This window comes from Topomyia yanbarensis, chromosome 2 (assembly GCF_030247195.1).
Source record: "Topomyia yanbarensis strain Yona2022 chromosome 2, ASM3024719v1, whole genome shotgun sequence".
Lineage (NCBI taxonomy): Eukaryota > Metazoa > Arthropoda > Insecta > Diptera > Culicidae > Topomyia > Topomyia yanbarensis.
The window spans coordinates 172777022-172803912 of NC_080671.1; the positions used below are offsets into that span (position 1 = coordinate 172777022).

The following is a 26891-nucleotide window of genomic DNA, read 5'->3' on the forward strand; positions in this document are numbered from 1 at the left end:
TTCACGCAATACTCGATGCGACGTCTATGTTGATTTACTTCAAAATAGCTGAGACATCTAAACGACCTTGCAAAGTGTCAGCGATGAACAATTCTCTCGCTGTATTCTTTCGAACATACAGACAAGGGCACCAGTTGAATCAACAGACACCGGTTTTCATAGCTAGGTAGTCGGACGGGAACACTCCACGGCAATCTACGGAGCGCAAAACGTGCAAAACAACGCTGCACAGCTTCTATCCTCTCAACGCCGTTATTGTAGCTTGGGATCCAAAATTCTGGGCAGGCATTATATTTATCGCTCATATGAGTAAATGCGCCCGTATACATTGCTACTGCGACAATAAAAACTCACATTATCACACGAAAAGTTATTGGCACTCACGCAACTTCTCCGGATAAATACAACGTGTTATATCTCCGGATAAATAAAAACGCCGGAGAATGAGCGAATTAGTTTATCACGATATTCTTTTTGCGCTCGCTGCTTTGCTATCGCTATTACAAAATACGAAAAAACAAGTCTATCGTACTTCTTTGCCGCTTTTTTTATATCTCCGGTTCTATTTTCTTCTACAATCAAACTGTTAGCTATTATTATTATATTATTGTTTCTCAAAGACAATCGTTACATTTGCCATTTGTGAGTGTGTCATCGTTTCAAACCAAATTTTTAAAAAACTGTATGTCGCTCTTGAGTATCCTGTCTACACACATACACATCTAAGTGTCCAGTTTGGATTAGAGAATCATCGACCAATAACAACAACTTCACTTATGTTTACTTAAACTGCGTCTTTCTACTAAAACAGCTTTACTGTCGTGACTTATGTTTACTTTCTTCCTTTTTTCTGTATACTTATACGGCATCACCCTACTAATGAGTCTCCTATTTGACTCCCGTTATTGGCGGATAGATTTCTGGAAACAATGACATTTGTATTGTCAAGTTTCCGACAAATTTCAGTTATATAATGAGAGAAAAAAGATGGGTGGATAATGTCAGAGACATAACCGAAGTGAAGTATAATACACGTAGGCTTTTAATTTTTTCCTATCTTCTGCATGGTTGCAGCTTTTTCGGTATATCTGGCAAGAGTCCCGATATAATGATACATGTACATTGGAATGGTAAATATTTAAACATCTAGTGCTTTCTTCAAGATTATAGAATGAATTTAGCATAAGTGCAAGTCATATGTTTTACTTGCGAATATTGAATAGTGGAATCAAAATATAGTCGTCTAGCCGTATATTTTTAGTGGCCAGTTCAAAGCGTCGCATGCACTAATAAAGCAACTTAAGAGACAAATAAAGAATACAAATACTTTTACTTTATATTCACAATAACTCTGCAATTGTCACGTATGATAATACCCGAAATTATAGTAGTACCAGGACAGTACTTTTAATCAGTCTATCTTGTGACCTCGCACAAAGCAGAAGCAAAAAATCGCTACGCTATAGCCACCAGTAAAGCAAGCAAGCGCTTTGTTCTATATTCCGTGCACAAACAGTATTGTATCGTTACCTCCGGCTACGCACTGAAAGTAGTCTGCCAATGGAAACAACAGTGCCCGTGCCACGGGATAACACAACTTCGATTGATTGTAAGAAAACTTGTGTTAGACCCATAGCTCAGCAGGTGGAACAACTAGTTAAAGTTGAAATGGAGCTTAATCTCGCGGAAGTTACATTTAGAAGATCAGCACAGGCAGTCGTGGAATGTATTGCCACCAAAGAATGCGAACTGGCATGAAACGCAGCAGCTGCTATGCCTGCGACGTCAGAACGCAAACTGACAATTTTTTTCCCAATGTTCCGTTTTTATACACGTGTCGCAGTTGATTGGATGACAAAGGGGCAATCCTAGCACCACTCGCTGCATGGGCGAATTGTACGTACCAATCATTGCGCAGATTATTACTGCTTTCAGAAAATCCATAAATTCCGTTATTTTTAGTAATTGTACATTCTACGTAATTAGTTACAAAATTGTGTGCATATTTTCAATCAGATGGTACAAAAATCTGTTTTTTTTATTCTGTAAAACGGCAGATATTCACGTTGAAATATTCGGTAAAATCTGGCCGAAAATTTTGGAACGGGGCTCTAGATTGAAACGTTACAAGTATTCTACTTCAAAATTATATTCCCATGACAAATAGTCTAAACCCTAGGATCAGATATTGTGTGTATCACTAACCATCTATTACACATGTACGGTTGGATGTTCCTAACAAGATCCATACAGTGAACTCCAAAATCGAACTTACACCCGGGATGAAATTAATTAGCCTATTATTTTGAGTAAAAAACACTTAAATGCAGGTTGGATGAACTTGTAATTTGGAATAGAAATGATCGAGCGTTTTCGCGCGATGCTTCTTGAAGCCACGATTTTAGTTTGCCTTTTTTGGGGTTAGCATAGATACCTATTTTGAAAAAAATGCCCATTTTGAGCGTACCTCAAAATGTATCAGAATAAATTCGCCTTACCAGCAAAATCATTTAAAATTTATGTTATTTAGAAAATGCTATCGTAAGCAATTAACTGCTGCTTGAACAGTAAGAATGATTTATTATGAGCGATTTGAATGTGATCTAATAAAATTGCGAACAAGTATAAAAAAAATCGATATTATTACTCAATTACTTATTGTACATAATATATATGTGATGCCGTGATTATTTTTGTGAATAACATATATCTCTAGGAACACAGTTTTGATAGTAAAGTCAATCAAAAATATGTCAAAAATAAGGACGGGCATAGCGTAGTTGGTAATTCGATTACCTTGTACGCAGCTCACATGGATTTTTCCAAAAGAGATTTCTCTAACCCGAAAAGAGGTGAATGACCTTAAGGTTAAAGCCTCTATAATCAAAATAAAAAATATGTCAAAATACATTTAAACGAAATTCACTCCAAAAATAGATAAATAAATTCCCCGACGGGTGTAGGCTCAATTTTAGAATTCACGGTATAGGATAACGAATAGTCTTACCTAGAAAAACTCTAGAAAGAGAACTGCGGAGACTCCATTTTGGATCGATTGGATTCGCGTTTAACTGTCAAAAAACGAATCCAATCGAACATTGCCTATCCTTATAACATTGGACGTGTTGCCATACAATGCCGGGGCATACGTCGCCAAAAATGCTGTTTTTCTCTCCGCAGTTCTCTTACTAGAGTTTTTCTAGTCTTACCACATCTTACGATCTACTAATTTCATAATTGCATCAGAAAGCATATCTTGGAAAGTATTAAATAATAAATAAGTATGCATATTATAGCCCGTTTTTATTTGAATATTGAAGATCTCGCAATTAAAATAAGAAATGAGATATCATATACTACGCAACACAAACAGGAAATGACTATCAATGTAATGTCTATATATAGGACTCTACAATGTCAACGTAACGTTTCAATTATGTCTGCTAATGCTTCCACCAGAGCAGAGTATTTCTTAAACCGTTCATTCCGTTCCTATAAGCTGTAAAAACGTAACACTATACTCAGTTCCTAGAAACAGTTACATCAGGTATAACATTCTACGTAAACAGTGATCTCTACCAGAGTAGCACACAGAGATTATTGTAACACGGTTCTAGGCGTACTTATCTGATACTTGTATATTTTGTTACGCCTATGTTTTCTAGTGCCCACTACATAGAATATTTAAGCTTGCTGACGATGCTAAACCAAATCGACCCCATCGACGTGCTGAGCGTAGACGATCTCGAATCGATCGTCCGTCGAGCCAACAAACGTATGCCACCGAGACCAATCGGAGTCGTGGACGGAATCTATCGCGATTTTCTAGCGCAGGTGAGGGTGGGCACGAGCTCAAACGCTACTAAGAGTGCGTTTTTTTTCTTTTCACTTACCTCTTCCAGAACGCATTACGTAGAGTATTTGGTAGGTGCGGTATCCAAGGCACAGATCGATCCCCTGCCAATCCTGGACCTAACCGATTGCGTCCAGGAATTGCGCAGACGGGGAATACCACTACCTGAACGCGGTCCTTGGGATACCGACGAAATCTACCGCGAAATGTGCCAGAAGGTGAGAACTGATGACCAAACTAACAAATTCCCAGCCTAATTACTGCTTCATACCAAATAACATACAAACCTCACTCTGCACTGTGACTTAGAAGCGTGGGTTCAATTATTTTCAGTTACTTTTATTTAACCTTATGTACATGACGATATATTTTGCAATTAGGTGGACAATTTATTTTGTTATGTAACTTAACTAATAGCTCTATATCTGGACATGGAGCAGAAAACACGACAAGTAAGTCGAATGCTGACTTTCATCATTTCGTAGTAAATATGATCATCGGACAATAATCTTATTACAACTTAATAACTATCTTATTTTACGTACAATTTCATTCCAGATTGTCAAAGAACAAATTCCATTGAATTAGGAATCCTGCAGAGAAAAGTGGTTAACAGATATATTCGCATCATCGCTTGCATCCGCGACATAAGGAGTTTGCTAAAATCTTTAATCAGTAAAGCCTATCGCACAGCATAAAAACTTAACTCATGCCGATAAACATAACAACTTTATTACACTACATTACACAGTGTTAAGTTTCCTTTTGAAATGTGAGCTAAAGTAATGAAAAGTTTTTGATTCACAGAGGTTCACAATGTACTCATGAGTACAACACAAGGGACCCAAAAAACTCACCTTTTTAGAATTCGTGTACCACTACGAAAATAAATTAAAAGCCTCACTTCAACAATAGTTTTAATCGATCTTGAGATGACATCCCGGTAGAACCCTTTTTAAGCATGTTTGCCAATGCTTGCAACTGGTTCGTGTTCTTAGAACTAAATATTGATGCTTGTTTCTTTTTACCTGCACACTGAGCTGACACATGTTTCGGTAGACTATTTTTACGATCGCGACTCGGTTTACGTTTGTCAGTTTTAGTTTTTCCTTTTGTTGTTGCAGATTCTTTCTTAGGCTGGTTCTGACCTGATGAGCTACTGTTGATTACGGTGGCTCTAGTTTTATACGAACATAGATGACACGTATATTTCTGAAAACAGTGAAATGTGAAATATATTTTCTGCAATTTTGTTCAGAAATAAATACTTAGAATATTGCTGAGTAACAAATAAAAACACTATGAAATATATTTTAAAGACCTATTTCAACCACCTAGTGCGGCAGTTGTGCGCTTCTCATTTATCCACATTATGATTTAATAGCTTGTCATGTTCATTGAATGAGGCGGGGAGAACGTGTAAGGGGAAGGTAGGGGACGAGGTCGGGAGGTGAAACATTCAAACGCATATTATACCTTCCATTTGAGACTAGGTTAGTAAAAATTGGATCAGTCATCGCCGAAGAACCAATGTGACTTTAGTTTTAGAACACCCGGGTCTTCCGGAAATATCGATACTGGACAATACATTCAAAGAATCTTTGATTTAACCTAGACTTAAAAATCGAAGTGATGTCCATTTCGATAGATTTGAACTTCTGACGTATTATGATTGAACCAGCTTATATGGGAAATTCCTGTGACCGCAGCATACAACCGTAACTCCGGAACCAAAAGTCAGATCTGAATAAAATACAATGGCAGTCAATGAGAGTATTTTATATTCCATTTGAAATCAAATTTTAAAAAATCGATCAAGAATTCGCTGAAAAATAGGCGTGGCGTTAATTTAGAAACTTGACGGGGTATCATGAACCGTCATAGGTGCCTAATGTGGTCAAAGCTACTTTGATTGGTCATTAGAGATCTAGACCCGGTAATCCAAGAAATGCTGCATCCATTTTAATATGTATTGCATCCTTTGGAAATCATGGTGGTACCAATTTATATTGGACTTTGGTGTGTGTGACCACACTTTTCAACTCGTAGCTCCGGAACCGTTAATTTAAAACTATGTTTGTGCAAATTGGTTCAACCATCTCTGAGAAACTTGTGGATTTAAATGATACCTACACACATACACCCATACACATACACACAAGCCTTTTCCGATCTCAATAAATTGAATCGAATATAACACTTGGTCATTGGAGAGCCGATTTTTGGAGCTTGGACCTTTCGTTTTACGAGAAAGGCAAAAAGATTAGCAAAAAATCAGAATTATAATAATAAAATATAGAAATAGAAAAAATAAGAATATTACTTACAACAGTAGTGTTCCTTCTGCTCTGCATATACTCCATATAAGTTTTTTGTTTCTTGGACAAACTTGTTTTAACTTCATATGTTGACAACACCTTATCAAATTTATCTGTGGCTTTAATCTCGTCTACGTGAAAGTAGCCGTGCATCCAGAGCGTCTTACACTTTCGACACATCCATTTGTTGTTGGTTTTCCCCAAGTTTGCCTGTGCTGCAGCGGTTCTGTAAAAGAATTACATAGAGACAACGTTTCCTATACAAAACTCTTTTTTATTAGATTGACAAGAAATAAAGACTACTTTCCAGTATGTCTGTTTACTCAGAGTTATGAAAATTAGTTAATATTTCAAATAGGGGCACATCGCTACAAAACTCGCTGGACACAACCATTCTGCAAAACAGATTTCTTTCATAATTCCAAAAGGTTTTGGTTGGTGGATAACTCTCCGAGCTCTCGATCGAAGCAGTTCGTTTTCTGGTGCTGTGCATAAAGTGAACAAGAATAAATTGTCAGTGAAGGTCAACCATTGTTCGAGGCAGTCTTTGTTCGCCGGTGCCCAGGCTGGTGAAGTGAATACCAGAATAGCCGGAATCGCCGCTATATAAGCTAAGTATTTTTTTTTCTTTCATTTCCCTTTCCCCGATCGGTCTCTACTTCTGCCCTTTCCCCTGAATATAAGTTTCATCTCTCGTTTACACCACGTGTTATCCTCGTGCCTAAATGGCCGAGGGCGAAGTAACATTGGATGGGAATGATATTCCCATGGATATACCGGATAAACCCGAAATTACTCCCTCCCCTGATTCCCCCAGTCCTCCCCGTATTAAAACATACCCAGCCAGTTCGACTGGACCCTGGGTGGTGTATTTCCGGCCCAACACGAAATCGCCCAATATTCTAGAAATCTCACGGGAGCTGACTGCCAACTACCCGTCCGTGGCTCAGATAACACGTGTTCGAGCTAATAAGATACGCGTTATAGTAAATGACCTCGACCAGGCAAACCAGATTGCTCGCAGCGAGCGTTTTACGAAGCAATTCAAAGTGTATGTGCCTTGTAGAGTTGTGGAGATCGATGGGGTCGTCGCCGAACCGGGTCTAAAGTGCGAAGACCTGTTGAAGTACGGGGTTGGCTGCTTTAAGGACCCTTCACTTCAAAAGGTGAAAATTCTGGAATGCAAGCAATTGTATTCCGCAAAAACTGAAGATGATAAGACAACTTATTCTCCGTCAGACTCGATTCGGGTGACTTTCTCCGGATCTGCTCTTCCCAACTATGTCCTCCTGGATAAGGTTCGCCTACCTGTTCGCCTATTTGTACCGCGGGTAATGAACTGCAGCAATTGCAAGCAACTGGGCCACACAGCCACTTATTGTGGCAATAAAAAACGGTGCGGCAAATGCGAGGGAGAGCATGAGGATGACGCTTGCGGTGGAGAAACTGAGAAGTGTATTTACTGCGGGGGCCCTCCGCATGCTCTTAAGTCATGCCCGGCGTACAAGCAGCGCGGGGATAAAATTAAGCGCTCCCTTAAGGATCGCTCGAGGCACTCTTATGCAGAAATGCTAAAGAATGCTTCGCCATCTGTCCCTTCCGAAAATTCCTTTGCTCTTTTGGCTGGCGTTGAGCAAGAATCTGACGACCCACAAGAGGGAACATCATTGGTTAACCCAGGGGAATCCAGGAAGAGGAGAAATCTAGCCTCCCCTACATTGCCTCGTAAGGGTGCCAAGGTGTCGTCCACTCAGAGTGCGCCAACCGCAATCAATAAATCCAACGGAAGTGATGCACAAAAGCCGAAGCAATTTGCTCCAGGACTTGGAAATATTAATTCTAACAAGGAGTACCCACCACTTCCAGGGACACCAAAAACCCCAAGTGTCCCCTTTTTTCAAACAGATACTCAGTCCAGTAGCGGACTAATGAAATTTTCTGACATAGTGGACTTAATTTTCACAGCTTTCAATGTTACTGATCCTCTTAAAAGCCTTCTGATGCGTTTTCTCCCTATAGTGCAAACATTGTTGAAGCAGTTGACTACTAAATGGCCCCTCCTTGCAGCGATCGTATCCTTCGATGGCTAAGTCATCGAACGAGGTCACCGATTCGATCACTGTTCTACAGTGGAACAGCAGAAGTATCCTCCCGAAAATCGATTCCTTTAAATTTTTACTAAATAGTTTAAAATGTGATGCTTTCGCAGTATGTGAAACTTGGTTAACTTCCGATATAAATCTCAACTTCCACGACTTTAATATAATTCGTCTGGATCGAGAAAACCCCTATGGAGGAGTACTTTTGGGGATCAAAAAGTGCTATTCTTTCAACCGAATTAACCTCCCTTCGACACCAGGCATTGAAATTGTCGCTTGTCAAGTTTTAATCAAAGGTAAAGACCTTTGCATTGCTTCCATCTACATTCCTCCTAGAGCCTCGGTAGGGCACCGAACGCTTTGTAATATCACGGAATCCTTACCGGCACCGCGGCTAGTTCTGGGAGACTTTAACTCGCACGGTACGGTATGGGGTTGTCTTCATGATGATAATAGATCAACATTAATCCAAGATCTTTGCGATAATTTCAACATGACCATCTTAAACACGGGAGAAATGACGCGGATTCCTACACCACCAGCACGCGCGAGCGCGTTGGATTTATCTCTATGCTCGACATCGCTACAGTTAGATTGTAGGTGGAAGGTGATCCCTGATCCCCACGGTAGCGACCATTTGCCTATCGTGATTTCAATTGCTAACGGTTCAAGACCATCGAAAACAATCAATGTCTCGTATGACCTCACACGGAACATTGATTGGAAGAGTTACGCGACCGCGATATCCGTTAAAATCGAATCCACTCAAGAACTTCCTCCGGAGGAAGAGTACAGGTTTTTGGCTGGCTTGATTCTCGACAGTGCGAATCAAGCTCAGACTAAACCAGTACCCAGCGCGAATACCCATGGACGGTCTCCCACCCTGTGGTGGGATAAAGAGTGCTCAGAGCTGTACGCGGAAAAGTCCACTGCATATAAGGCCTTCCGGGAAGACGGGTTACCCGCTAGCTATCTACAGTACGCGTCGTTAGAAAGGCGAATGAAGAGTCTAATGAAAGCCAAAAAACGTAGTTATTGGCGCCGGTTCGTCGACGGGTTAACGAGAGAAACAGCGATGAGCACTCTTTGGGGTACGGCTCGACGTATGCGTAACCGTAATAGTACCAACGAGAACGTGGAATATTCAAACCGTTGGATATTCGCTTTCGCCAAGAAGATCTGTCCGGACTCTGTCCCGGTACAGAAAACGTACCGCGCCGCGTCTCCTCACGATACCGCGAACGAAACACCGTTTTCGATGGTGGAGTTCTCACTTGCTCTCTTATCATGCAACAATAACGCCCCAGGGTTAGACAGAATCAAATTCAACTTGCTGAAGAATCTACCTGACACTGCAAAAAGGCGCTTGTTGAATTTATTTAACAAGTTTCTTGAGGGTAACATTGTCCCTCATGACTGGAGGCAAGTGAAGGTCATCGCCATCCAAAAACCAGGAAAACCAGCCTCCGACCACAACTCATATCGGCCGATTGCAATGCTGTCCTGTATTCGGAAGTTGTTCGAGAAAATGATCTTGTTTCGCCTCGACAATTGGGTTGAAGCAAATGGCTTACTGTCAGATACACAATTTGGCTTCCGCAAAGGCAAAGGGACGAACGATTGCCTTGCGTTGCTTTCTACAGAAATCCAAATGGCCTATGCTAACAAAGAGCAAATGGCATCAGTCTTCTTGGATATTAAGGGGGCTTTTGACTCAGTTTCTATCAACATTCTGTCAGAGAAGCTGCACCAGCATGGTCTTTCGCCAATTTTAAATAACTTTTTGCTAAACCTGTTGTCTGAAAAGCACATGCACTTTTCGCATGGCGATTTAACAACATCGCGATTTAGCTACATGGGTCTTCCCCAGGGCTCATGTCTAAGTCCCCTGCTCTACAATTTCTACGTGAATGACATTGACGATTGTCTTGCCAATTCATGCACGCTAAGGCAACTTGCAGACGACGGGGTGGTCTCTGTTACAGGGCCCAAAGCTGCCGACTTGCAAGGACCATTACAAAATACCTTGGACAATTTGTCTGCTTGGGCTCTTCAGCTGGGTATTGAGTTCTCCACGGAGAAAACTGAGTTGGTTGTTTTTTCTAGGAAGCGTGAGCCGGCGCAACTCCAGCTTCTATTAATGGGTGCAACGATCAACCAGGTTTTCACATTTAAATATCTCGGGGTCTGGTTCGACTCTAAAGGTACCTGGGGATGTCACATTAGGTATCTGAAACAGAAATGCCAACAAAGGATCAATTTTCTCCGAACAATAACTGGAACATGGTGGGGTGCTCACCCAGGAGACCTGATCAGGTTATACCAAACAACGATATTGTCGGTGATGGAGTACGGGTGTTTCTGTTTCCGCTCCGCTGCGAACATACACTTCATCAAACTGGAGAGAATCCAGTATCGTTGCTTGCGCATTGCCTTGGGTTGCATGCATTCGACCCATACGATGAGTCTCGAAGTGCTGGCGGGCGTTCTTCCGCTAAAAAATCGATTTTGGGAACTCTCATATCGATTGCTCATCCGATGCGACATTCTGAACCCGTTGGTGATTGAAAACTTCGAGAGGCTCGTCGAGCTTAATTCTCAAACCCGATTTATGGCCTTGTACTTCGACTACATGGCACAGAGCATTAATCCTTCTTCATATACTCCCAGCCGTGTTCGTTTCCTAGATACTTCTGATTCTACTGTATTCTTCGACACATCCATGAAGGAAGAGATTCGTGGAATCCCGGACCATATACGCCCGCAAGTGATCCCCAATATATTTTATAATAAATTCCGAGAAGTCGACTGTGACAAAATGTTCTACACTGACGGATCAAATCTCGATGGGTCCACTGGCTTCGGTATCTTCAACAATACTATCACCGCTTCATTCAAGCTCAATGATCCCGCTTCAGTTTACGTCGCAGAGTTAGCTGCAATTCAGTACACCCTTGGGATCATCGACACTCTGCCCACAGATCACTACTTCATCATTTCGGACAGCCTCAGCTCCATCGAGGCTCTTCGTGCGATGAAGCCCAAAAAGCAATTCCCATATTTCCTGGGGAAGATACGGGAGTCCTTGTGTACGTTATCTGAAAAATCTTATCAAATTACCTTTGTTTGGGTCCCCTCTCATTGCTCTATTCCGGGCAATGAAAAGGCCGACTCATTAGCAAAGGTGGGCGCATTAAATGGTGACATATACGAAAGACCAATCTGCTTCAACGAATTTTTTAGTATTTGTCGTCAGAGGACACTCAACAGTTGGCAAACCTCGTGGAGCAATGGGGAACTTGGACGATGGCTACATTCCATTATCCCAAAGGTATCAACGAAGCCTTGGTTCAGAGGGATGGATGTGGGTCGGGATTTTATTCGTGTAATGTCCCGACTTATGTCCAACCACTACACCTTGGATGCGCATTTGCGGCGTATTGGGCTTGCGGAGAGTAGTCTGTGCGCTTGTGACGAGGGCTATCACGACATCGAGCACGTTGTCTGGGTATGCGCCGGGTATTTGGACGCCAGGTCTCAGTTAAAGGATTCCCTTCGGGCCCGAGGTAGACCACCCAATGTCCCAGTCCGAGATATGCTGGCAAATCGTGATTTCCCCTATATGTCCCTTATTTATACTTTCATAAAAACGACAAATATCCCAATTTAGCCCCTCTCTTTTTATTTCTCGTTTTAGAAGCTTTCTCTTGCCTTGTGGGACCGATCAGCTCCAGACTGCAACTATGTAACCGCCGTCGCACTTACCACTACGGAAACTGAAGCGAGAGCGACTCAAGGTCCGATGACTTTTGAAGGATTCCCCGCGGGTCCGAAGAATACCATCCGCCAATCCGACCTACTAGACTGAGGCGGTAATCTTTCGCTGATCTCCCGTTTGAGCGAAAGTTGCAAGTTTTGCTCTTCTCTCCCGGTCACCATCTACGCTTTCTCTCCCCTGTCCTTGATACAACTGCTTCTACAGCCCCCCTCTGAATATCTTGACCAAGCATAAGTCTCCGCTAAAAAAGTTCAAATTTGTATTCTGTATTCCTAGTTTTAAGATAGTTGTAATTTTACCTCTTTGTTAAAACTATTGTCCCCCATCTTGTAAATAGTATTGTATCCCTAGTCTTAAAACACCTGCGAATTTTCTCATAAATATTTGTTCCCCCTTTTGTGTTCCAAACTATATTGTTAGTTTTAAGATAACTGTAAATATTTCCTAAAAATTATTACTATTGAATTCCTTGTTTTAAAATTTTTTCATAAAAAAAATCTTTCGCCCCCTCTCTTGTATATAGAATCTTATTTCTAGTCTTAAGATAGCTGTAAAATTTTTCTTTTTTAAAAAAATATTTCAACATTGTAACCTCCTAGTTTTAAAATATAAAAAATGTAAAAACAAAAGAATTTGGCACCGCCAAGCTAACGCATTTGTGCCTATCAAATAAACGAAATGAATAAAAAAAAAAAAAAAGGTTTTGGTTCTACAATCCCGTTGCGAAATTTTCGCCTTTTGATTAATCAATTTCCGAAGCCTATTCTTGGTATTTAGAGTATTGAATGGCTAGTGCTACAATCCTGCTGACATGCCAAGAATCATTCCGATCGGGGCTAGAACACACGACATCTGAATTATTAGACCAGCGCGACATCTCAAGAACTGTCGCCCAAGCGTAATGTTTTTATAAATTCTATTAACGTTAGATATATACTGTGAAATTGTTGGTCCATTTTGTAATAGCACTATAGTAACCGAAAGAGAAAGTATACAGAGACAGGCTCTCATTTCCATCACCGTTTTTATAAAAAAGATTCTATTCTTTTCTATTCTCAGCCGTACACAAACAGTAATGAAAAGCACCCTATAAATTCTTTAGTGTAGTGTAAGCCATGCTAAATTTTATTGGTCATCAGGTTGTGGGGAATATTTATACGAAAAGTTCCTCCAAAGGCACCCTGTGAATATTTTCGATGGTTTAGTCTCCAATGAACTAAGTTCACGCTTTTGCATTCACATAAAATTTGCTTAATCTAGGTAATCTTATCAAGTCTCAACGGTTTCAAAATACTGAAAGTAAATAGAGCTATCAGTAGTTTTTGGCCCACACTTTACATTTTGACTTTGAGCATAGTTTTAGGGATCTAGGAATTCTTCCGAGCTAGAAAAATCAGCCTGTAATATTTTTTATTCGTAAGTCAAATGATATGAAAAGTATCAATTTCATTAACAAATAGGATCTGTGATCGAATCACCTTGATGTTGGTTTTGTCCTCCGTCACGGCGGAACACGATTTGATTAACAATTGCGTGTAAAGTTTAGTGAGACGGGTATTTTAGATATATTTCTATTCATTCCAATTTTGGGGTTTACACCTTTTAAACATCCGACACTCGCGCCGTTCTATTTTGTGCAACACCTTCAGAAACTCTAGCGATATCTTCTTTCAGCAACAGCGGCTGCTCATTCGGGGAGCCAATCACGCGAGTGCCGGAGGGTTAAACGTGTAGTCTAGAATACGTTGCATTTTCAGGCACCCATGAATACTTTGAATTCTTGAATATTAGTTTTTGTAACTAGAGAAAATTGTAAATTAATAATAATAATCAAATTCACTTCATCGATGCACTATACCCGTTCTTGTAACGGATATCATATTTTTAGGGGTTTACTGTCTATTGTTTTTGTTTTCACTAAGAACTTTTCATAATTACATTAAGTTTCTAGTGACTATCTCAAGTCATCAGAATTAATACATTTATACAAAAAAATTAGAGCCACTCCCGAAACAAAATCCTTATTACTGCACGCAGTATTTTATTTATGCATCGATAGCATACTTTTATATCTGCCTCTCGTTTTTTCTGCTGTAAATTTTATGCATTGAACATATTCGGTCTATCCACTCATTGAATGCTTACTAGAAGTATATGCATGAAAATGCATAAAAATCATAGCAGAAGAAAAGAGACGGGAATAAAAAGTATGCTAACTATGCATATTATTATTTCTCAGTGTGGGAATTTGTCGCCTTTTCCTAACGCATACGCTTGTTTTACATTCACATAAATCACTTGCGATGCATTTGTGCAAATGGAAGCATGGTCCTACCTTGAAAATTTCAAACGTGCTTATTGTGTACCCAGACACATGCGTGGCAAAATTCAAAAGATAAAAGCCAGTGGAAGGGCATTTGCGCGTGGAATGGCAGCATTAGAGAGTTAAGGCGAATGCACTATAAGAAATAATGTGTTCAAACCTCAACCAATCAGGTTTTTAGCACTGACTAACAGACATAACACTATGAGGGAATTCCCTCAAAAAATATCGTTCCGCAAATTTTACCAGAACACTAGCTCCACCTTTTATTCACGGTCCCAAACACTCATTTGCTGGTGGGTTACCCCTCAGGTTTGGGAACAATTTTTCAATAGTGGTTTACCCCCATATGCTTGTTCATATATCAGTGGCGCCATAATTTCAACAGCGGCCACAGTCCCAACTACAAATATATTTAAAATGACCGATAAAGTGGGCGAAGCATTATTTTCGAGTGTTGTCTGTTAGTCTGTGTTTTTAGTGTAAAATTTTCGCAATAACCCTGCAATTGTCATGATAATAGACAATAGACGAATTTCACGCCAAATCGAACAATTGCTAGCAGCACCCTCTCAGATTTTAATGCAACTTTCTGTACATGAGAACTTTGTCACAAAAAGCCATTTTGCATACTTTGTTTTTCCAAAAATGATCTAGACTGTCTTTTGAAAATGACAAATCCTACAAAAAAATGTTGTAGGAGTGATTTTCACAAAATTAGTCAAATATTGAAAAAAAAATTTATTGACTCCTACACCGAAAAAAATCGATTTTAAAAATTAAAAAAAAAACAATTTTTGATATCGATGAAATTTTGTTGCAAGATAGGTAATTATGTTCCCTACCTACCGTCAAAAATTCAAGTTGGTCACTTTCAAGGAAAAAAAGTTATTTGAAAAAAACTTTACCTTGCTAAACTGAATTTTTTTTCAGTGTATTTTTATCAAAAACTAAACCAATAAAAGTCATAATCATCTCAGAATCCATTTTACCAGCTACTAGATGCCTGATACATACTAAAGTATCGGTAACAAATTTGGTATATATTCATAACAAACTTGAATGAAGAGTGGAAGACTGGAATATTGGAAGATAGAAAGACTAAAAGACTGGAAGACTGTAAGACTGGAAGACAAGAAGACTGAAAGACTTGAAGACTGCAGTTCATTTGTTCCTCTCAAAAGTGATAAATTTTATGAAACAATTGACAAACTTTTCTAAAATTAATTTTAATCAGACGATGGAGTAGCAGCACAATATTAAAATAAGAAAAACTTTGCAAGCTTGTGTAGATTCCAGTCAAAGTATGAGTTAAGCGCAGAATGGCGTTTTGTTGCAGCATCCCATGGAAAATGACCCTGTGATGCTATTGGTGGCACTCTCAAGCGAATGCTCGCTACTATGGAAATACCATAACAAGTCCCCGAGACTTATATAACTGGGCAGTTGAACAAACTGATAAAAATATCACAAAATTAATTTTCTGTTACATATTCACTGAACAGTACAACAAAATATCAGAAAAACTCTAAGAGCTGTATAATAACGCCAAAACAATATCTGGAACTCAAAAACTCCACAATTTTGTGCCTATTCCTGGGGGCAAAGTAGAGACGAAAAGGTATTCTAATTCAGAAGATGAACCAAAAATATTTTCCTTCTATAGAATTAATACAAAATAGCGATTGTTTTAAGACAAATGTAATATATGAAAATAAATAAATAATTATGTAAAATTCAATACATAATGTTGTAGTGGTTATTTCTTTCTTTGATTCTTCCTCAGCACTAAACAAGAAAATAAAAAATTAATAATGGAATATTTGTTTAACGACATAAACTCTTTTCAATGGGATTCTTGATTAAGGGGTTACATACCTTTTAGTGATAAAAATGTGAAGAAAGTTTGAAATTACGTAAAGGAATAAAGCAATGATTTCATTACATCAAACTTATAATATTTTGATAGTACCCCTTTTTTATTTAAGAGCTTGCGGTGATCACGATTGGAGACCAATAGATCATCTAAAATCCCAAAACTCAAAAAATTCCATTAGTATAAGAGTATACCTCGTACCTTAACGATTAGTTGAACAAATAATATTTTTTTCCTGCATTTTAGTAAAAAATCGCTGCTTTAAACTCCAAAAATTGTATTAAAAAAATTTTATCCATGAAACAAAAATTTATGAATAAAAAAGGAATCGTTAAAGCACAGACTAACAGACATAACACTCAAAAACAAAACTTCGTCCGCTTTAACGGTCATTTCAAATATATTTGTAGTTGGGACTGTGGACACATTTGAAATTATGGCGCAACTGACATATGAACAAGCATACGGGGGATAGACCACTAGTGAAAAATTGTTCCCAAACCCGAGGGGTAACCCACCAGTAAATGAGTGTTTGGGACCGTGAATAAAAGATGGAGCTAATGTTCTGGGAAAATTGTCGGATCGATGTTTTTTGAGGGAATTTCCTCATAGTTTATAAGATTTCTTTTAACGGCTTTGTCAGTCTTTTGATAAATAATGGAACGAATTTTAATATCATCATCTTCAGGGGAAACTAGTTTATAATGTCATGATTAGTCTGGTTTTGGGTTGATACATAGTTCTTGTACTTACAATATAGTTCGTCCTTTGTGTGTCGCACAAATCCTGCAACAGTCACTAAAAAGCCAACACAATATCAAGAATTCCTTTGAGTTCTGCGAAGAAATCAAAGAGGTCCACCTACCCAAAGGTTACATTCTAATATCACTGAATGTGACCTCTCTATTCACAAACGTACCAAGACAATCCGTTATCAAGAACATTATAGAGCGATGGAGCGAAATTCAAACGGAAATAAATTTGGACCTGTTCCTAGAAATGGTAGAGTATTGTATGCAAGCAAGCAATTTCCGCTATAAAAACAAATTCTACTATCAAACTTACGGAACAGCTATGGGCAGCTCGCTCTCTCCTATATTAGCGGATATAGTTCTTGAATCAATCATATCAAAAGACCTAACATCGTTACCTATTGCCGTACCCATTCTCCGGAAATACGTAGACGATTTGTTCCTAGCAGTACCCAAAGATTCGAAGGACACAGTACTAGCCATTTTCAACCAGCAAGACAACCGGTTACAATTCACAATGGAATGCGAAAACGAACATAAGCTACCGTGCTTGGATATGCTTTTAATACGGAATGCAGATCAGACAATATCGTCCCAATGGTACTCCAAACCCATCGCGTCGGGCAGAATGCTAAACTTTTATTCATTCCACCTAATGAAGCACAAAATTAACGTTGCAAACAACTTCATCCACCAGGTTACATCTCTTACCAGCAGTGACAGTAATAATAAGCACAACACCACCAAAATCATCCATACGCATCTTCAAAACAACAATTACCCGAGAACCCTAATCAACCGGCTGATACAGAAATACAAAAACAAGAGCAACATCAGACAGGACGAAACATGAATACATGCACCAATAGATCATCCCACCATTCACCAGACACCAGGTTGTTCGACATTTAATCAACATGCACAGCAGCTCAACCAGGATACCGACGAACACAGAGGGGGAACAACTTGACAGCTCCTATACAAATCGTTGAAACCAATTTTTTTGGGTCTGTGGGTCTAAAATGGCGGATCAATCTCTATACAAGACCAATTTCTAAAAAAAGCGTAAATTTGTTTACAGTGAAAATTTTCTCATTCAGATTTTTTTAATTTCGATAATTCATTTTTGAAGATGTTTTAGGGGTTTGGTGTTTTTGTTTTATAAAAATAATTCATCTGTAAACCGATCAATTTTTTGGAATCATCGGCATTCAAACAAGCGGCGCACATGCTAATTTGTGAATACCTTTAGTTATTATTTAGATATTATGGTAGCGCTATTTGTATTGCATATAATGCACATAATGATACTGGACTGTTTTTTTCCCTCTCCGGTAAAAATATGATATGCTGTCAAAAATAAACAAATTACGCCAATCCCGCCTTTGTTATATGTAAAGTAAAAAATGACAATCACAAAACTAAATGTATTTAAGGATTATCGACGACTTTCGAGAATTGTCATATGCGAAAGATATTTCAAGGGCGGCGGGAAGGGGAAGAAAAAACTCACACTAGAAGCGCACTCAAATCAAACCATGCATTTTGCACTTTGCATTCGGCACTATTTGTCATCATTTTATGAAACAACAAAATGACGAATTAACTTGTTTGCGTTTACATTAAATTATTACGCTGTTTTGAAATTATTATCTTGATTATACCGTCCGAATGTAAATAAAAAAAGTTCGTAAAAGACGTAAAAGAGCATATTCCACTCAAACGTTAAAGACAAAATCGAAATCAAAGATCAACATAATGTTATTTACAAAATTCCATGCAATAGCTGCTGCTTTTGCTACATTGGTATGACAAAGAACAAATTAAGAACAAGACTAGCAGGCCACAAAACGAATGTAAACAAACTAGACCAGCTGATTCAATCAAACGCGCACATTAACGAGATATAGAAAAATTGAAAGGCAAAACAGCACTGATAGAACATAGTATTGATATGGAGCACAAGTTCAATCTAGAAAACACAACTGTAATAGACCGCACTTTCCACACCGCCACACTCCCATTCTTAGAGATGTGTCATATTTACAACACCCCTAACACTGTCAACCGCCGTAAAGATGTTGAAGGTCTCAACACAACTTACGCTGGTATACTACACTCGTTGAAAACACACACAACAAAAAATAACGTAACGTTGAACAATCTCTTGCTTTCTCTTTCCATCTAAAGAGCCAAATGTCAACAATATCGACTATTTATCGATGCCCAAAACTATGACCGCCATTGCACACACAGCATATATATATATATATATATATATATATATATATATATATATATATATATATATATATATATATATATATATATATATATATATATATATATATATATATATATATATATATATATATATATATATATATATATATATATATATATATATATATATATATATATATATATAAATATATATATATATATATATATATATATATATATATATTATATATATATATATAATATATATATATATATATATATATATATATATATATATATATATATATATAAATATATATATATATATATATATATATATATATATATATATATATATATATATATTATATATATATATATATATATATATATATATATATATATATATATATATATATATATATATATATATATATATATATATATATATATAGGGCGATACTTACAAATGTAAACATCAGGCTTTTTTCATACATGCGAATGATGGCTTTAAAACGCAACAAATTAACCTAAAAATTTGGATTCTACGATATTTCTTTCTTAAACTACAACAAAAAATACAACGGGCGAAACTGTATTTTTGTTTGTTTATTGAAAGTTTCGCCCTCCACGCTCCATGCAAACAAACAGGGCGATACTTTTTTTGCTAGCAGTTTAGAGGCGAAACTGTTTTTTTTTCGTATTTTTTAGGATTATCAAGCTGATACAGCTGTAAATAGTAACAATGACCACTATTGAAAAAACCCGGACGAAATCGTTGGTGTTAAAACGGTAGTTATTGTAAAAAAACGTAAGGGCGATACTTCAATGCTGATAAGTGGGACCGAAAAAGTAAACAATCGGCAAAGGGGCGATACTATCATTTTGTCAATTTCATTAGCAAAAACAAATTTTATTTTAATAATTACTTTATGAAGTTTTGGTTTCGATCACTGAATTATGCAATCTAAGATGTAAAAAACACAATAGTTCGTAAATAGGAAATAACACCAAGTCTGGAAATATTCACTGTTGATTTTCTTTGAATGGTGTCACTGCTAGTATCGCCCTTTTCAAGAAAAAGCGTTGATATATATATATATATATATATATATATATATATATATATATATATATATATATATATATATATATATATATATATATATATATATATATATATATATATATATATATATATATATATATATATATATATATATATATATATATATATATATATATATATATATATATATATATATATATATATATATATATATATATATATATATATATATATATATATATATATATATATATATATATATATATATATATATATATATATATATATATATATATATATATATATATATATACAACAGGGCGCAAATAATTGAAATAATAGGTTCACCCAAAATTTACATTTGGCGACTTATAAGCAATATTTCAAAATTTATATTTTTTATTTTATTTTTTACAACTTATGGCACATATTACGTAAGATTTATATCATTGTCCATCCAGATACGCACAGATGTACGAACAACAAACAATATCTCAGACATTCAGCTTATCAAAGCATTTAGACAAAGGACGAACTATATTGTAAGTACAAGAACTATGTATCAACCCAAAACCAGACTAATCATGACATTATAAACTAGTTTCCCCTGAAGATGATGCCAAAAAGCATCGAAACGTCGGACAAATATTAAAATTCGTTCCATTATTTATCAAAAGACTGACAAAGCCGTTAAAAGAAATCTTATATACACCGTAACAGACGAAATCTTCATTTCCTCATAGTGTTATGTCTGTTAGTCTGTGGTTAAAGTACGAGAAAAATTAATTATGATCAATTGAAAAAAAAAAATTAAGAAAATTTATTGAGTAGGTTTTCGGCAATCGTGATCAGGGAAAAACCATTTTTAGTAAAACGACATTTCGAGATAATCGAGTTTAAAATTTCAAATTATCACTGCTCTTGGTAGACGAAGCGCCCTTGGAAGCGCTGTAACTTTCGATCTATTTCTCGGATCTTTATAAAAATTTGGGAAAACATTCTCAATGAGTTGTACTTTCAGATAAAGTAATAAAAAAATTTCGAATTCATGAAAAATGAAAAAGTAGTTAACCCCTTAATAAAAATATGCTTAGTTGCTAAATTAGACAATACCTTCTCACAAACTGAGGTTTATCGGATTCTGAGATGATTATGACTTTCATTGGTTTAGTTTTCGATAAAAATACACTGAAGAAAAAAATTCAGTTTGGGCAAGGAAATTTTTTTTTCAAATAACTTTTTTCCTTAAAGGTGCCCAACTTGAATTTTTGACGGTAGGGAACATGATTAACTATCTTGGCACAAAATTTCATCCAAATCAAAAATGGGGTTTTCTGTAAATCGACTTTTGCTCAAAAATGACCATTTTCATAAATCGCATTTGCGTAACCTCTAGATGATTTTTTAGAAACTTGATTTGTTCTACAAACGTGCTTAAAATATGCTTATCTTTCATTATAGGGTTGAGCACAGACAAACAGACATAACACTTCGAGGAATTATTCAAAAATTTCATCGATCAGATTTAAAAGATCATACCTGCATGTCATCAGCGCTATCTATCGGCATTCTTGCTCAATTTTTGCGCTAACCTTATCGTAGACAGCGACGCCGCACTGGTTACCTGTCAAATGGTGCAAGCTTCTAAAAAGATAATTTGTTTTTGTTGAACTGCGGTGATAAAAGCTTTAGTCACAGTAACGATCAAGACTCGCTATCGGAAGTTGATTGGAACCTTTTACGGCTGTTTTCGTGAAATGTGCTTCGATAAGTTGCGGTAGAGGAATACTGCCATTCAACCTACTATATTGTTGTAATTCTGCAACTTTCTCGTCGTGTGTAATTGCCTAACGGTTGTCATCATTTCAGCAATCGCATCTTTGTTCAAATATTGATTGGCATTTACGTAACGTTATTACGGACACTGACAGGAATGCACGCCTAAACTGAGACAGACCGCGATCACTTAATGTCTTGATAATCTTTTCGACCATACAAAAAAAAAATTACGATGAGAGATATGTGCACCATGGTAAGAAACACTACCGAATTGTGTAATATATTTCTTATATTTTTTTGGAAAACACTAATGTCGCGCTAGTGCACTGAGTGCACAGTGCTCTGAAAATCTAGCGAAATCGTCTTGGGGCAGCTGCGGCTGCTCGTTCAGTGAGCCATTTGCGCGACTTCCGGAAGGTTAAATAAGGAATTATTAAACGAACTAATTTTGCACACCATCACTCAAATGATTAGTTGTGTCTTCGCATCAGAATTTAAAATTGCTCTAAAAATAATTAGGAGAGTTACATCAGTTAAATCTTTTATTTTGCATTTATCCTGTACATTTAATATAGCATATTGCTGATTTGCTGGAGCTAGTCCAAACTTGTTTGTCGCATTTTAGAAAAATTTTGATCGAAAACGGAACGTGGATTATTGTTTAATCTGGTGAGCAAATGGGGGCCAATAATCTATCATTCTGATTTTGAGATAGACTGGAAGTCAAACGAACAAATTTTAATAATTCCCTTTCGAGCTTGTAAAGAATTTTAGCTTTGTTTCGCCACTTAAAAACGCATGATGGTGACCACTGACTTCTACGTAAATTTCATCGAAATATCTTCCTGGTGTTCCTAAAATGATTATTCATACTAATACTAAGATGTATGGCTTTATGTGAAGTTTACTTGCCCCATAGTTTCAGAATAAGTTTGGTTCGCTTTTCCCCAATACATTACGTTTTTTAAGTCGCAATTCAATTTTTTTTATCCAATGTTAGCTAAACACAACTCAAAACAAACTCACACTGTCAACAGATTTTCCAAATGTAATTTTCCCCCGGCTACTACGCGCAAACATCAATGGTTGATCAGCAGCGCCAAATCGCTGCATGTGGGGTTCCTGCACACTAACGTATTATAAATAAATGTGTTTTTTCTAATATGAGCGATGGTAAAAATTGGAGTGTTACGTCTGTTTGTCTGTGGGTTGAGCACCATGACTTTTCGAACATCGATTTTTTTTTGGGACAGCCTAAGCTACAGGTTGTTGGCTACACAGTGCAAAGATAACTTGAATAACACATACCAACGTCTGCATGCTGTCCCACTTGTGTTTAGGGGAACTGTGGGTAAGACGGACAGGTGGGGTATGACGGACATATGGCTATTTTAGGCATATAACTTTTAAAATTCAAACGCTTTATATGTGAACTCAATTATATGAATAACTTTGAATTATGAAACACTCAATATGCTTCGACTACTATTAAACGTGTATAATTTAAGCAAACATTGATTAAAGGGCGAACACGAAATTATTGCGACGCATTCAACAGGGCATAACTTTTTTATCATTGGGTAAAAATCAATCAAATTTAGCACACTTTCTCATTGATGTGTATTGTTTACATGCTGTCAAACTCGAAGTCGTGTTTTTCGATTCAACGAAAATGGAGTTGAACCAACGCGAGTCGAGAGAACAAATTCTTTCCAAACACTTGGAATTTCCTGACCTGTCGCACCGGCAGTTGGGAAAAATGTTGAATATTCACCATTCAACGGTCTCCAGAGTGTTGAAGCGGTTCCAGGAGCGGTTGACGTTGGACCACGGCAAAGGAGCTGGAAGAAAACCGGGTCCGGAGAACAAAAAGACGGAGGGAAAGGTGAAGCGGATGATTGAAGCAAATCCCAACGTCTCAAGCCGTGATTTGGCTAAAAAGATCGGCATGTCGCAGAGCTACGTCCAGAATGCAAAGAAGAGAGCTGAACTACATACATACAAGGTACAGAACTTCCCAAACCGCGATGAGCGGCAACAATCGACGGCCAAAACTCGGGCACAGAAGCTCTACGAGAAAATGCTGACAAAATATGGCTGCTGTGTGATGGACGACGAAACGTATATAAAAGCCGATTTTAAGCGAATTCCGGGGTTGGAGTTTTTCACCGGCAAGAGCAAGTTCTATGTGGACGACAAATTTAAGAAGAAGAAAATGTCGAAGTTCGCCTCCAAATATCTCATTTGGCAAGTCATCTGCTCTTGCGGACTGAGGAGTGAGCCTTTTGTGACAAAGGGCACAGTAAATGGCGAGATCTACAAATCTGAGTGCCTCGAGAAGCGCCTTTTGCCGTTCTTGCAGCAACACGACGAAGCTCCGCTATTTTGGCCAGATTTGGCATCATGCCACTATTCTAAAAGTGTCCTGGAGTGGTATGAGGCCAATTCTGTCCATTTTGTTCTAAAGGACATGAATTCGCCAAACTGTCCGGAGCTGCGCCCGGTGGAGCAGTACTGGGCAATGATGAAGCGGGAACTTCGGAAGAGCAAGAAGACAGTCAAAGACGAAAAGGACATGTTAAGAAAATGGAAAAAAAATTGAGAAACTGGTACCGGATGACACTGTAAAGACTTTGATGGAGCGCATCAAGCGAAAATGTGTTCAATTTTACACTCAAGGCTCCATCGATTAACTTTTCTTTTGATTTTTGAAGTAAATATATGTATAAAACTACCCTAAAATTTTGGTTTGATTTTAAACATTGTAAGAAAATTGGCATGACATTTTCGGTGTCGCAATAATTTCGTGTTCGCCCTTTATCAGTAGTGCATCTTTCGTGCGGATGGAATAATCAAGTCTCTTGTTTTAAGGTTTATTGTGCAAAAAATCAATTTTTTCACGGATTCATTCTTTTATTTCGATAATGTAACTCTTAAGTGACAACTTCGTTGAAAATAACAGCAACGTTGATTTTTGAGTGAATAAGTACAATCGTTTAAAAAATATGTGTGCTTGCGGAGCAAGACGGACAGTCTATCAATTCGATTGATTCATCCTTATAGGAAAATGTCTCGCGTATGGAAACGAAAATCTAGCCGTCCAGCTAGTCGAGGTCTGACATTTAGTAGACTGCAGAATGTGCATGAATGTGAAAAATGCTAAATACGGAATTGGTAGCGTGGTAGCTTGTGCCGCAATGTGCCACGATGTGTCATGATTTTCAGTAAAACAAAAGTAATGGTTGTTATGATTATTTAACTACAGTTTGTTGACAGTTTTTGAGTTGTCAGAAGTGTGTCTCATTGTGCCACACATTGTGGTATCGAGTAAAATGATCGTGTATTACTGTGTATCGTATTCTTATATCGTGTTATCGTAGGCGAGTCGTAGGTGATACAGCGTGCATGGCACATTGTTCTAAGAGACTCACCCCTTGAATGAGCCCTTCATTTGAAAATACATCATTTGCTTCCACTCTATGTTAGACCCCGAATCGTAATTTTTCACCTCGAATTGCGCATATATATTAGGCCAACAATTTATTCAAAACATCCGTTTGAAACAGTAAATTATGCTACTTCGTGTTGTGATCATCATATCTCCAACATGTCCGTCTTACCCCCACCATATGTCCGTTTCAACCGCAGTTTGAAAAAGTGGAGAAATTTCTTCGTTTTCTATTTCTTTAAAAAAAAAAAGATATACTTATTGATTTTTGTAACACAATCCCTCTGAACATTCGAAAACCAACATACGGAACTACAAAATAGAGTATTACATCACAGACTAACAGACATAACACTCACAAACAAAACTTCGTCCGCTTTAACGGTCATTTCAAATATATTTGTAGTTGGAACTGTGGACACATTTGAAATTATGGCGCCACTGACATATGAACAAGCATATGGGGGATAGACCACTAGTGAAAAATTGTTCCCAAACCTGAGGGGTAACCCACCAGTAAATGAGTGTTTGGGACCGTGAATAAAAGGTGGAGCTAGTGTTCTGGGAAAATTGTCGGATCGATGTTTTTTGAGGGGATTTCCTCAGTGTTATGTCTGTTAGTCTGTCATTACATGTTGACAAAACAATCTTTTTCTATGTCGTATTTGAGTATAACTTTAACATGTCCATCTTACCTCCAGTTCCCTTAAGTACAGAGAGATCATGAGGATGACTCTTGCTTTGAAAATACTGAAAAGTATGCCTATTGTGGGAAGAGTCCACATGAACTATTTTGAAGTGCCTATAGTTCACTTTATTATTAAGAATAACACCATTTAATGTGAATATTGACTGACAGGGCCATAGCGCGTTTTTTGGCACATTTAGTGAAGTCAACAGACCATTGGCTTTCTTTTTCAACTTTAACATAATAATTTAGTGTGAACATGGAAATTACACTTATTCTATGACTTATCCTCACTTATTTTAGTAAGCAAATCAAGATTTCAACGCCCCCCAATGTTGGTGCCCTTGGCGGGGGCCAAGCCCGCCAACCGCACGCTACGGCCCTGGATAAAATTTCTCAGACATAACTCCTTATTTTCATAAACACATCATACTGGCGATACTGATATTGTAACAAAATGAAAACTTACGCTAACGCTGTCTTCAGGACAATTTGAAATCCATTATCACTCGGCAGATTCTGTGCAAATTCCCATAAATATTCGTTCATTCTACACAAGATATACAAAAACCGAACAAAACCATAAACAAACAAGCATGTTATAATAATGCCAAGAAGATAACAAGAACAAAAGATGAATTTCAAAAGTGACTGATCTCATCTGTCAAATACAAGTGGAATGTCA

The 26891-nt window shown here is 37.5% G+C and overlaps 2 protein-coding genes across 9 annotated transcripts in view; one reads left to right on the forward strand and one right to left on the reverse strand.

Moving 5' to 3' along the window:
* LOC131682134 (E3 ubiquitin-protein ligase lubel) overlaps nt 1-4765 on the forward strand; it is a 52464-nt gene extending 47699 nt beyond the window's left edge. For 7 of the 8 annotated variants that reach the window (XM_058963373.1, XM_058963378.1, XM_058963376.1 and 4 more), the window contains 2 exons: nt 3903-4071; nt 4412-4765. In XM_058963373.1, the coding sequence (XP_058819356.1) occupies nt 3903-4071; nt 4412-4441 (199 nt within the window). In that variant the 3' untranslated portion in view covers nt 4442-4765. Of the gene's footprint in view, nt 1-3665; nt 3835-3902; nt 4072-4411 lie in introns of all 8 variants that reach the window. The other variant, XM_058963374.1, reaches the window with a different exon arrangement.
* On the reverse strand, nt 4177-26838 carry LOC131682138 (uncharacterized). The gene is made up of 3 exons (XM_058963384.1): nt 26676-26838; nt 6181-6397; nt 4177-5065 (listed from the first exon to the last, which is right to left on the reverse strand). Exons 1-3 carry the CDS (start codon nt 26753-26755, stop codon nt 4754-4756), a joined length of 609 nt encoding a protein of 202 aa, XP_058819367.1. The 5' UTR covers nt 26756-26838; the 3' UTR covers nt 4177-4753.
* Between the last annotated feature and the right edge of the window lie 53 nt (nt 26839-26891).